At 37.8% G+C, this 13,939-nt stretch overlaps 1 protein-coding gene across 2 annotated transcripts; it reads right to left on the bottom strand.

Annotated features, from left to right (window-relative positions):
- Positions 1 to 1,344: 1,344 nt before the first annotated feature.
- LOC124625990 (polymeric immunoglobulin receptor) lies at positions 1,345 to 8,634 on the bottom strand. 2 transcript variants are annotated; one of them, XM_017479366.3, is made up of 8 exons: positions 8,507 to 8,634; positions 8,093 to 8,413; positions 6,564 to 6,887; positions 5,491 to 5,832; positions 3,575 to 3,679; positions 3,341 to 3,451; positions 3,125 to 3,180; positions 1,345 to 2,660 (listed from the first exon to the last, which is right to left on the bottom strand). In XM_017479366.3, the coding sequence occupies exons 1-8, from the start codon at positions 8,544 to 8,546 to the stop codon at positions 2,379 to 2,381; spliced, it is 1,581 nt and encodes a 526-aa protein (XP_017334855.1). In that variant the 5' UTR covers positions 8,547 to 8,634; the 3' UTR covers positions 1,345 to 2,378. The 2 variants fall into 2 exon arrangements, with proteins under 2 accessions (XP_017334855.1, XP_017334856.1); XM_017479367.3 differs by having other exon boundaries at positions 1,345 to 2,657.
- Positions 8,635 to 13,939: the final 5,305 nt, after the last annotated feature.

Genomic DNA, 13,939 nt, shown 5'->3' with positions numbered 1-13,939 from the left:
TATTCGATTGAAACTCGGATTGAGTTTCAGTTTCTCCAAAGCCCCGCCTTCTGAAAAGCCCAGATGCTCTGATTGGCTAGCGGGCCCATGGGGTTGTGATTGGCCAAAAACCTCAAGCGTGTGTCGGAAATGTAACGAACATTGACATAATCACGAGCTTCAGCTTCCAAGGCTTCTAAAGCAATCATAAACAGAGTTAATAATGTCATCAGTTTTACCGTATCGGTTCAAATCGGGATGTAGACATTTGAGGAAGTAAGATCTGGACTTGGATCGAGGCGTTTTAGACCGGTCTGGAGCAGTGCTCTCTGTTAGATAGAATAAATCCCTTTGTGGGAGACTGCGAGCTTTATAATTTTGCAGATCTTATACATGCACAAACAGATACATTACACACTAAAGGAAAAGGAAAACATTAAAAAGCATCATATGGCCCCTTTAAAATCTGTGACGACGTTTTCACAAGTATTTTTTACTACTCTAAAGTTAAAGTCTTGAACAATGTTCCAGAAAATATTAGGAAAGCTATTTCGATAACAGTTTTTAAATCCATTTTTGTTTAACTTATCGGTGCAGTGGTGACCCAGTAGTTTAAAAATGCTCTGGGTTACTGATCAGAAGGCCAGGGGTTCAAGCCCCAGCACTGCCAAGCTGCTACTGTTAGGCCTTTGAGCAAGGCCCTTAACACTCAACTACTCAGTTGTATAAATGAGATATACGTAAGTCGCTCTGGATAAGGGTGTATACCAAGAATGCCATTAATGTAAATGTAAACTTGGCCTATTCTTAGTACTAAGACTTGTTAAATAAGGTTTTCAAGATCCATAGTCATTTGCATAGATTTATTGTTCATTCATTTCTGATTTACATTGGTTTGTTTTTTAATCATAAATACGTTTTAATAACTTCTACAATTTCAATACTGACACTCTAGAGAGCAGTATTTCTTAATCCCGGTCCTGGAGTAATCCTGTTCTCAGCTCAAATGATTCAACTCATCAGCTAACGAACAATCCTTGAACAAGATGATTCAGCGGAGAGAGAAAACCCGTGAATGCTCAGATCACGTGACCTGCAGAACCAGGATTGGTAAACACTGATTTAAAGAATAATGTGTGGAACCTATGAAGAAAGTGCTTAGTGTACAGATAATTGTCATTTGTGTGTCTTTTTTAGACATAAAAAAAAAAAAATCTTATATACCGTACTAGTTTAAAGAAAAGATAAATGATGAGCATGTACTATTCTTGCTTTCGAATTACTTAGTAGTGGTACTTTTAAATTATTTTTAAAATTCTGCAACACTTTCATTTACTAAATAGATATAAACATACACATAGCATGCATTAATTAATTACATGATGCTTTAATAATTAATTGAATGTCACATGACATACATGTTAAGGGTACACTATACATTGTTATGATATTTGGATGCATTTTTGATGCTGAATGCTTTGTTTGCGATTGTTCATTGACCTGCTGAGCCACATCACAATCATCAGCAATAATTATTACGTGATTACGGAATAAAACTTTATGGGTTGTTTTGTTATAGAAAACTCATCAAGAGTGAGACAGTGTGACGCAACACAAAGCTGAAGTACTGTTACAGTACCACCCCAAAGTGAATTATTTGCAGTCATTAACACATTTTACCTGTTTATAATTACATTTTAATGTTGTGGAGCACTGACACCGGAGACTCCTTCCTGAAACGTTCAATAATTTAATTCAACTCAGTTATATTTATATAGTGCATTTAACAACGGACATCATCACAAAGCAGTTTTTTTTTTTTTTTTTTTTTTTTTTTACAGAAATCTACATGTACTCAAGATTTAAACGCTCACAATACAGTTTTACCAGATCAATAATTACACATTTTTATTCAGCATCTGCCATACTGGTGTGAGCTGCTACTAAAAATAAAAGAAGATATTAGAATGAGAGCATTAAATATAGAACTGTGATTTGAACTAGACTCTAATGTCAGAGCTACTGTTCCAGAAAATTAATCAACACTTCCTGGCCAATCAGAATGAACAATTCAAAAGCGCTGTGGTATTAAAGGCTAAAGTCTCTCAAGGGCAGAAAGTGTAAAATGGCAAAGAATAAGTACATGTGCTTCTTTGAGGAATTAAGTAATTAAGCACATACTTGACAGATTAAGTATATTCAGGAAATACACTCAACATACACTTTATTAGGAACACATGTACACTTGCACACTCATACCATTATCCAGTCAGTAATTATCCAATCATCCAATCATGTAGCAGCAGCACAATGCATAAAACATTCAGATACAGTTATATAGGTGTTCCTAATAAAGTGCCCAGTGAGGGTGAGGATGTAATTATGTCCAGTATGCGAAACTAGCCATGTGAATTACCATGACTCACTGTAGCATACACACACGATTCTTCCTCCACTTTAAACCTAACCTTACGAGCGGCGTCGTCAGATTTGGTGTGAAAACGCACTGTTGCATAAGTCAGACCTTTAGAGGATTTCTCAACAGCGGACATTGAGGAATCAGAGAGATTTGTGGGTAACTGAGTCGTGGAAGCAGTACTTGCAGAATCACAGGAGCTTGTTGGTAGGTGCAAAGTAGAGTAAACTGGTGAAGTTCCAGCTTCTGAGGTGTCTTTAACCTCCTCATAATTGCAGACAGCATGAGGATCAAAGAGAAAGAGAGGAAAGAAAAACATAAAAAGACATATTTAAATGTTATTATTATTATTATTATTATTATTATTTTAATAAATAAGAGTAGAAGTTTTAGGATTGAGCACATGCTTTCCATCCATCCATTGTCTATACCGCTTATCCTACTGGGTCACAGGGAACCTGGAGCCTATCCCATAGAGCATCGGGCACAAGCCGGGGTACACCCTGGACGGGGTGCCAATCCATCACAGGGCACACTATGGACAATTTGGACACACCAATCAGTCTACCATGCATGTCTTTGGACTGGAGGAGGAAACCGGAGTACCACTAGGAAACCCCCGCAACACGGGGAGAACATGCAAACTACACACACACAGCGTTGCAACGCGAATTGAACCCCAAACCCTGGCGGTGTGAGACAAACGTGAAAAACAACCTCATAACTTACTTTATGGCTGTTTCCTGAGTCTGGAACAGACTGCCTGTCAGGAGATGCTGTTCTTCCTGAAACAATTAACACCAACAATGAATTCACTTCATTTAGTGACTTAAGAAGACAATATAACCACTAATGCGAACAATATACTAAAAGAATGCATTTTTAAAATGAATCTCATCAAGTGTTGTCTGTGTGTGTGTGTGTGTGTGTGTGTGTGTGTGGTACCTTGTATCTTGCGTCTAATTCGGAGAATCACATAAAGGCATATGCTTCCGATCAGAAGCCCGATCAGAATATTTGCTAACACAGTGACTACAATGGAAACTGTGGAAAGTCCTGGAAGAGAAGTGCATGAGCAGTTATCCAGTCAAATTCAAACTACATGCTGATGACAGAGAGGTCTGATCAGATTGCCTTGTAGTTAGACTATGGGTGTGGTATGCATTTAACTAGAATTACCTTGTGGAGCAGAAGTTGATGACGGTGATGAGGACGATGATGACGGTGATGACGATGATGACGGTGATGACGATGATGATGGTGATGTTGGTTTCAAGGGCGTAGCTAAAGCAGAGAAACATCTTGTCAGTCATGTCCACAACAAATTTACTAAGACTCTTTCTAGTCTTCTTTTTGAAAATTCTCACGTTGGGTGTGTACTGTCATTATCTCAACTTACTGTATATTATATTTGCTCGTATTGAAAACTGCAATGCACTTCTTGCTGGGATTCCTACAGCCACACTAAATAAATTGCAATGTGTGCAAAATTCTGCTGCAAGGATCCTGACTGGTGTCAGGAGAAATGAATTCATCACTCCAGTACTTGAAGTCCTTGCACTGGCTCGGTCAGGTTTCGCCTTGATTTTAAAATCCTTATGCTCACTTATCAGGCACTGCAGGGTCCGATCCCTCAATATCTGTCTGCACTTTTAACTTTATATACTCCCAAGAGGCCTTTGCGCTCTTCTCAAGCAGGTTTACTGGCTGTCCCACAGACACGGATGCGATCTGCAGGGGACAGGACTTTCTCTTCCTATGCTCCGGAATGCACTCCCTGCTCATTTTACAGATGCGCAGAATTTGAGAATTTTTAAATCTAACTGAAAAACTCTTTTTTTTTTTTTTTTTTTTAAGGTTGGCTTTTTCTTAATGGTTTTACCCATTTTGTATTCAAGTCTGGTTTTGTTTTTGTATGTTCTGTGTTTCTATCTTGTCACAATTCAGATGGTTGAGCCAGGAGCAGATGCAGACGCAGATGCAGATAAAGACATTTATTTAACCAAACGTACTATGAAACAAATACACTTGGAAAACCACTATGGCAATAAACAAAACACAGAGACATGAACAACAGGTGTCTAAGACCACGAAAGACAAACTAATGGTGCAGACAAGGACTATTTATACCCATGAGTGCTCATTAACCAAAACATGAATCAGGTGCAGGTGGTCATGTGACAACTAGTGCAGTGCAGTGGCTGATGGGAAGTGGAGTCCACAGTTTCCCAATACGTGACATATCTGAGTTTTTTTCTTGTCATTTTCTTATTGTGTAAAGTGCCGTGAGAAGCTGATTTAAAGGTGCTATATAAAATAAAGTTTATTATTATTATTATTATTATTATTATTATTATTATTATTATTATTATTAACTTCAGGAAGGATGAAGGTGGATGTGAATTCGTGGTCAGAACACAGGGCAAGATTAGAGCAAGCGATTAGGCAAACAGGACAAAAAAGGACAAACAGTTACGTAACAAAGAGAAAAATGTAAGAGACTCTTACCCAAAAAGGAAATTGAGAAATAACGCACACTGAAAGAAAGTGGCAAAATTTCACAAAGAGTGTAAATGAAGAGCTGTTTAAACAGGAAGAGAAACCTGAATGTGACAGATATGAATTTGACTTGAATACTATATTATTAATATAACACAGAATGGGTAAATCCAGTGGTTTTCAACAGCTGTGTCGTGAAGAGGCATATACTGTGCCCATTCCTGCACAGAATTTACAGAACCTGCGATGGTGCACTTTTATTTTATGTTTGTTTTTGTTTTTTTCTTAGACCTGTCATTATCCTGGCTATGTCAAGTATGGTTTTACTTACACTGAGGACAGAAGAGAGGGTTATAAAGTGTTTTGTGTGATGTATTATTAGCGTGTGAAGGCTTCCAAGCTTAAGTGTCATTTAACTGTCCTCCGAAGTTTATTTGTTAGGAATGACCGGCTGTCCTGTCAGTTTAAAGTTACGACCTAGTTGGCATGCATTAAATAGCTAATTACTACATTATCCATTTTGTTAAAAAAAAAAAAGTTAATGACAATGGACAAATGTGAATCCTGAGGCAACAATCACTAGATAACAAACTCACCAGTAACTGTCAGGTTGATCTGTGTGAAATAAACCTTGTATCCATGATCAGATTTCCAGGCTGCTTCAGATCCACACCAGTATTCACCAGAGTCCTGCTCAGTTACATTTCTAATACTCACAGTCAATATTTGTTTTGCTCTGTCTTCATACAGGGAGAATTTCCCCTCATTTACATATTTTCTACTTTCTTTAACAGATGCTTTATAAGAACAAGTAGCAGTTTGAAGCCTCTTGCAGAGAAACTTGGGGTCACTCCTGAAGGATTCTGGGTATTTACAGCTGATATTCATATCTCCTCCTACATGGACAGTCTTATTGATGGCCTTCGCATAGGACAGATCTGTAAGTCACACGATCAGATTATATGTGATGAAGCCATACTGTAAAAATCAATAACAAGCGTTACAGTAATTAAGGAAATAAAGCATTAAGGTGTGCTGTTATAGGAAAATAATCGACAACAGGGTGGTGTGATGCAGCCTGACACATCATACTTTTTCAGCTTACTATTATAGTTACATTTAATGTTGTGGAACATCTGCAAACCAAGTTAATTCCTTTCATCACTTACTTTATAACAGCTATAAACTGCTGTTCCCTCACTATCTCTTAAAGTTAATAAGACAGAAAAAACGCAGCTTGTCACCAAACAGTCTTGAAGACTTTAGAGCATTACCCCTGACTGTTACAAGGCTCTGACACTGGAGACTCCTTCCATAACTGTTAAATAAGCATCTCCTCACAGAACACTTATCAGCGATTTTCTTCTATTTATTATCTGTTTCTTTTTAATCTTACATAACATCAACCATAGAAGTCCCAGTGAATTAGTTACTAGAGAAATGATAACATACTACAAGAAGCACGTTGATCTAAACGTGTGATTTGTCAATGCTGTGGTATAAGGCAAATATAACAAAGGTTCATTTGGGAACACAGTAAAATGTCATAGGATCACAACTGATTAAGCTCATGGAGTAAAAGACTAAGTTAGAAGTCAGGCTTAAATCAAGACATGTCATTCAACTTTCAATAATAACATTCGAAAAACACGTAATTAAAGATCCTCACCTTCTGTTACTTTCAGCTTCACTACAGTGTAGATCTGTATTTCATCAGACACAACAACAGCGCACGCGTATGTTCCAGTGTCCTCCGTAATCAGCTCTCTGATAAACACACTGAAGAATCCTGCACTTCTGTTGTCCTGAATTGAGAATCTGCCATCATGTGACCATTCACTGTATAGTTTTGTTTTTATTTGATTAAAACACCACTCATGTGATCCCATCTTGCAGAAAGATTTGGGTTTGTCTTTATATTCATCCTCATATCTGCACTTGATGTTGATTCCTCCCCCTGCATATGCACTCACTTCTCTAGAGACCGAGCCCCCTGTTAAAAGAAAGTTCAATCCTGCTTACAGTTCAATCAAGTCCAAAAGTTTTGTAAACGATTTCCATGGGAGAAAGTTACTCATATTCAGAGATGAGTTACACACATTCTTAAATCAATTAACTCGGTGCGCCATCCAGATTACTCAAATGACCTGTGTGTCTTTCACACCTTTGTGGTTTCCAGGGTTTAGAAATAGCTTAGACCACTGCTTTTAAGCACAAGCACTTGCCTTTAGGCCATGAAATAATTTTGGCGGGTAGAAAATGCAGACTAAACATCTAATTAACATCTAGTAGGAGACTCGTACATTGCCAAAATCTTGCTGCATGAATAGTCCTACTTGTAATTATCATAGTAATCACTGGAAAGGTAGTTTAACTGAACCAAAATGGCTTCCACTCACCTATTGTGGTAGTTTATAAAATAGCACTTGATCCAGAACATCTTATTATTACATTTTCATATCTCACAAATAAACAAAGCTATGACATACTAAATAGAAAATCATGAAATTGCAATGTGTGCACTTCATAAAAGCTATTTTATAATGCTTGTATTTCAGTATTTTGTACAAATAACCTTAATATCAATTATTAATATTTATTAATTGACAAATAATTCCAATGCCAAATAATGGAACGTGCTCTCCTGTAAAGAAAGCGTGCTGAGGGTGTAAAGGGTATGCTGATGGCTCACTTTAAGTAAATGAAGTTCATCATTTTGCTTTAAAACTTTCTGTCTTTGGGTGAAGTAATGCCTCTGATTATGATGCTGTCTCAGGTGTGTAAAAAAAAACCCCAACAACTTTTCTTGTACTTTAATGGGATGAATTGCATTTTAAGTGGATTTACAACTAAAAAAAATTCATTTGAGTGTGCCATATTGTGGTTACATCAACCTCTCATATAGTGGCACTGGATTAAATACTGCTCCTCGCTGCAGTCAATATCATGCAAGAACAATGGGCTTAATTCCAAGGACGGAATCATGCGTAACTGAGATACACCTCTGTTTTAGACAAACTCCGCCCCAAGCAAACTCCCATGCAACTGCTCAAGTAGCGCTTATGTCTGTACTTATGTCTGAGTTCTGAACACCAATGTGCACAATAGCAGTATGACTTCCTCGCGACATGAACAATGGAGATCTGAATGATAATTTTTTTTTGAATGTTCAGGAAGATAAACACGTGGGAGACTCACCTTCCTTCACCTTCACTTCCACCGGTGTGTAAATGTCTTTCACCCTGGGTAAATCAACTCCACACTGGTACGTCCCAGTGTCCTCTACAGTGAGCTCGCTGATCTTCACACTGAACTCTGCTGATTTTGTGTCATCAAACAGTGAGAATCTTCCTGAATTTATCCACTCGTTTTTAGCTCCTGTCTTTATTTGGTCAGAACAGGATGGCCCTGAACCCTTACAGAAATATTTTTGTTTTTGTGAGTATTTTGTATCATACTTGCACTTGATAAGGATTTCTCCTCCTGAATATCCTGTTACTTTCTTGGCGTCTCCTCCATCTAACAAAACACCAAACATCCATCTGAGCAAAACCTTCCTTCCTGTAACACTGCTGCTGATAGTGAGGATTATTCTGAAGTGCATTTCTTTACCTGAGATCAGACAGAGGGTGAAGATGAGGAGGATCTTCATCCTGAGTTCACACTCCCAGATCTCCACACCAACTCCACTTCAGAAAGACATTAAAGCTCCTGTCGTGTTACACACTGTTACTGTCTCTGTCCCGCTCTGTGAATGTTCTGTGTGTCTTCATCTGTGTTTTAACCAGAAAGTGAAGCAATGGCCACTTCCCATTTTGTCTCACTATGAAACTGACAGATGTTAAAATACTCCCTACACTGATGTGAAAAAAAATAAATAAATTACTTGTTCTGATGCAGCTAATGTTGCACTTTTGGGTTTCTTTTCTTTTCAGTTACAGATGATATATTAATATATGTATTCATTCTTTTACCTTCAGAAAGTGCTTTATTGGGGGGGTTCTGGTGGATCTGGAGCCTATTCCAGGGAATACACCCTTGACAGACACCATTACATCACAGGGTAAGATGGTTACAGTCTTCTCCTGAGTTTTAATTGTACTTTATTCTTAATATCACGTGACTGAAGAGTTTTTCCTCTCACACTGTTGTGCACTTACTGTTTTCCTCCTGCGTCTCTCACATTACCCTCTAGATGGCAGCAGCAGCATCGGACCAACTCAAAATGGCTGCTGTAAAACTGTTGGTCAGTGCAGCACGGTGATTCCACAGCGTTCACATTTAGCCTATTTAACTCTTCAAAATGAATCTTTGTATAATAATGCTATAATGCAATTAAGCATTCAACATTCTCTGGCAACAATATCCCATCTTTTCCAAGATTTCTGTGCTGTTAATATGGCAGCTTTTTGCCTTGAGTTCTTTTTTGTTTGTTTGTCTGTTTCTTTAGCAATTATATATATATATATATATATATATATATATATATATATATATATATATATATATATATATATATATATATATATGGCTACCCAGCATCCATGCTAAATGCATGAGGACATTAAGGACATTCTAATGAATTATTCAAATGCGTTTTTCTTTCATTGATTCTACTTCTTTTATTGATTTTACTGATTGATTTCTTTTATTGATTCTAAAATGTATAATTTTCACTGAATCTCTAATTTGGATAACTTCATTAATAAATATCAGCATATCACTGGAAGTAAAGAAAAAAGAATGAGAGCATACTTTTCTTCTTCCCACGATCTTGAGGAAATTGAGATGATACTACTTCCTGTTGAATTTACAGTACATATAACCTGTGGAATATACCGGTAACATCGTGAAGCGATTGTTGTGTAACCAAAATATATATTTTCCATAACGTGATGGAAAAGGATATTTCAAACATGAGATAAGATGTTAAATGGATTTATACATTATTGAAAAAAAATAATGCATAATGTAGTTATTGTGAGCTTGGACATGCTGTTATTAACATTTTTTAATTATTTACCTGAAACATGAACATTGGTTATTGCAAATGTGACTTTAACTATGTTTAAAATGTATTTTACCTTATCAATCGCAGAATCACCCTGCAAGAGTCTGCATTTGAACTGAGAGCAAATATGTGTGAATACACAGAGGTGTTATTCCCAGAGTAGCACCAGAAACTGTTACACACCTTGTGCTGTAGAGGGCAGTAGAGGCCTTCTGGCAATAGACAATGACATGAAGTAATAAATATCCTCAGTAAAGTTAATACTGGAGCACTGAGAGGAGAAATAACTCCCATGGAGAAAGATGCTCAGATGCAGAATGTTAATATTAAACACTCTCACAACTTCATATGATAGTTTATACACTGTAACTGAGCATTTTTTTGTGCCAGGTATTTGAAAGCTTTTGTATTGTGCTTATGTAGTTCACATATACACTTCCTGTAGAGCTCTTTCTCACACTTCTAGAAGGGGAAGTGGGTGTGTTATGACTTTCTGGGTAAGACACAGAAGAAGACACACAGCACATTCACAGAGCGGGACAGAGACAGTAACAGTGTGTAACACGACAGGAGCTTTAATATCTTTCTGAAGTGGAGTTGGTGTGGAGATCTGGGAGTGTGAACTCAGGATGAAGATCCTCGTCATCTTCACCCTCTGTCTGATCTCAGGTAAAGAAATGCACTTCAGAATAATCCTCACTATCAGCAGCAGTGTTACATGAAGGAAGGTTTTGCTCAGATGGATGTTTGGTGTTTTGTTAGATGGAGGAGATGCCACGAAAGTAACAGGATATTCAGGAGGAGGAGTCCTTATCAAGTGCAAGTATGAGAAAAAATACACACAAAACAAAAAATATTTCTGTAAGGTTTCAGGACGATCCTGTTCTGACCAAATAAAGACAGAAGATAAAAACAAGTGGATAAATTCAGGAAGATTCTCACTGTTTGATGACACCAAATCAGCAGAGTTCAGTGTGATGATCAGAGAGCTCACTGTCGAGGACAATAGGACGTACCAGTTTGGAGTTGATATATCCTGGGGAAATAACACTTACACACGGGTGGAACTGAAGGTGAAGGAAGGTGAGTAGGAGATATTTATTCAGACCTTTCAAGTAAAAAACTTGACTAAAAGACTTTTGCATGGCTGAGAAACCAATCACATTTTTGTGCATTTTAACTTTTTATATTTAAATTAGCTTCTGAAATCCAAACCAATTTGTAAGAATATCACAATTATTAATTTCTACACAATAATGACCGCATATAAGTCTTACCTGATCTTCATACATTACAGTTACAGTTTAATGGAGAAAAAAAACAGATCTCATGATAAAAAGACATGAATTTAAATGAACATTGAGGAAATGTGGTTGGATTTCTGTCTCCTGTCTGTGGGCGGAGTCAGTTACTCATGACTAGCTAGCTAGCATTAGCTAACTTACTTTCACTGCAAGCAGCAATGTTAACGCTGGTAGTGTTGGAATCAGTCAGTGTTTCAGTAATGTTAGTCACAGCACTCAGATAACCGCTGTGTGTAAATAAAAAAATTAGCCATGCTTGATAGTAAGTGAGCTAGCCGTTCACCATATACTACGAGAGGGAGCTGACCTCATCTCCAGAGCTCCAGCCTGAGATCCATGAGGTAGTCTCACCTGCAGTGTTCCAGCTGGAGGTCAACATGGCGACCTTCTCCCCAGAGCTCCAGCACGAGATCCATGAGGTCTTATCTCCAGAACTCCCATGCCAAGTTCCTGCTAGAGGTTGACGAGGCGACCTCCCACACCATGTTCCTGTCCGAGGTCAAGAAGAAGCCTCCCAAGCCATGTTTAGCTTGAACTCAAGTATCATTTTTAGTAACTGCTTCCAGTTTTAATTAATTGAGCATTATTGAATTTGCTTTTAACAGGGGGCTCGGTCTCTAGAGAAGTGAGTGCATATGCAGGGGGAGGAATCAACATCAAGTGCAGATATGAGGATGAATATAAAGACAAACCCAAATCTTTCTGTAAGATGGGAACACATCAGTGGTGTTTTAATCGAATAACAACAAAACTACACAGTGAATGGTCACATGATGGCAGATTCTCAATTCAGGACAGCAGAAGTGCAGGATTCTTCAGTGTGTTTATCAGAGAGCTGATTACGGAGGACACTGGAACATACGCGTGTGCTGTTGTTGTGTCTGATGAAATACAGATCTACACTGTAGTGAAGCTGAAAGTAACAGAAGGTGAGGATCTTTAATTATGTGTTTTATCAGAAGAAATGTTGTGATCATGTTTATGTGTAAATTTATTGTATTACATTAAATATAAGTCATTAAATGTTAATCAGAGCTAAAGGTAAAGCTAAACTGCCAACTGTAACGTTAGGACTCAGCTTTTATTTCTGAATAGATTTTTGCTAATAAGTTTATACTGCTATGCTGACATAAAATATTACAGCTCTCCTAGAACAGAATAATAATATCCCCAGTAGATTATGACAGGATTATGTTACCATTTATGTGTGGTGGTGTGGGAAACCTGGTCAGATTGTGCTGTGGCTGAATTCCGGTTAAAAAAAAAGATTAAAGAAGAAAGTTTTCTTTAACAAAACAGAAATAAGCGTAATCAGTTTGTAAACATATTCAGACTGTCAAAACACTACAGTCGGAATCGCATGTTTAAATGCATTTTCCCCTCTTTTCATCATTGGGGGTAACCAGAGTTTAAAATGATCTAACTTTATTTGTGTCTGAGAAACCTTCATCCATCCATCCATCCATCTTCAGTAAGCACTTTATCCTGGTCAGGGTCACATGAATCCAGATCCTATCCCAGGAACACTGTGCACAATGCAGGAGAATTCCCAGCTAGGGGTAATTTAGCATAGCCAATCACACACAGGGAGAAGATGTAAAACTCCACACAGCCAGAAACCTGAACCCATGACAATGGAGCTGTGAATGTTATCTATTGTATCACCAGACCACCCAATTAAGAACCATACAAACATTAGAAACATATTTCAGTTCAGGAACATCTGTAATTCTGAAAAATAGTAGAAAATATCAAAATTCACCATGTGAAGGGTTCTACCAAGCTGCTACACATATGTTGAAGAATGCTGACATAATAAGTGTACCTCCACAAAACTGGGTTGTACGAAATGGGACAGGACTTTTACTGCTTCACATGAAGTGAGGAACATCCCATGTAGACCGTCTCACACTTGAAGAGAATGATGTGTATTTGAAGTTTATTTTCGTATGAAGTGCAGCATACAGAAATAGCAAAAGTCCACAGTGTGTAGAAAGGCAGTGACGGTGTGGTGTGGAAACGTTATGTGGCATTGCATAGGGATTCAGGAAAACCTTTAGGGTCCAAACTATATAGTATAAAATATCAAAATTCACCATGTGAAGGGTTTTCCCAGGCCACAACACATATAAACTGATCTGATTGGTTGTGATTTGCAGATCTGTCCTATGAGAAGGCCATCAGTAAGACTGTCCATGTAGGAGGAGATTTGACTGTCCACTGTAAATACCCAGAATCCCTCAGGAGCGACCCCAAGTTTCTCTGCAAGACGAGGCTGCAACGTGCTGCTTGTTCTTATAAAGAATCTGTTAAAGAAAGTAGAAAATATGTAAATAATGGGAAATTCTCCCTGTATGATGACAGAGAAACACAAATGTTGACTGTGAGTATTAGAAATGTAACTGAGCAGGACTCTGGTGAATACTGGTGTGGAGCTGAAGCAGCCTGGACATCTGATGATGGATACAAGGTTTATTTCACACAGATCAACCTGACAGTTACTGGTGAGTTTGTAGAGACATGGAAACACACTGCATTAACTATTCTGACGTTACAGAGGCTTTTTGTGTAGCATAGAATCAGTGCACATCCTAACCTACACTAGCCTGTGATATTACTGGCAGTTAGTCATTTATTATCTAACTAAACTTTTCACTGCTTTGATCACATTCTGAAGTTCCACAAAAATTGTATACAGTATTGTTTTGAATCTGTACTGCTCTGTCATTT

Source organism: Ictalurus punctatus, chromosome 11, assembly GCF_001660625.3.
Source record: "Ictalurus punctatus breed USDA103 chromosome 11, Coco_2.0, whole genome shotgun sequence".
Taxonomy (NCBI): Eukaryota; Metazoa; Chordata; class Actinopteri; order Siluriformes; family Ictaluridae; genus Ictalurus; species Ictalurus punctatus.
This window is presented reverse-complemented; position numbering and strand designations above follow the sequence as displayed.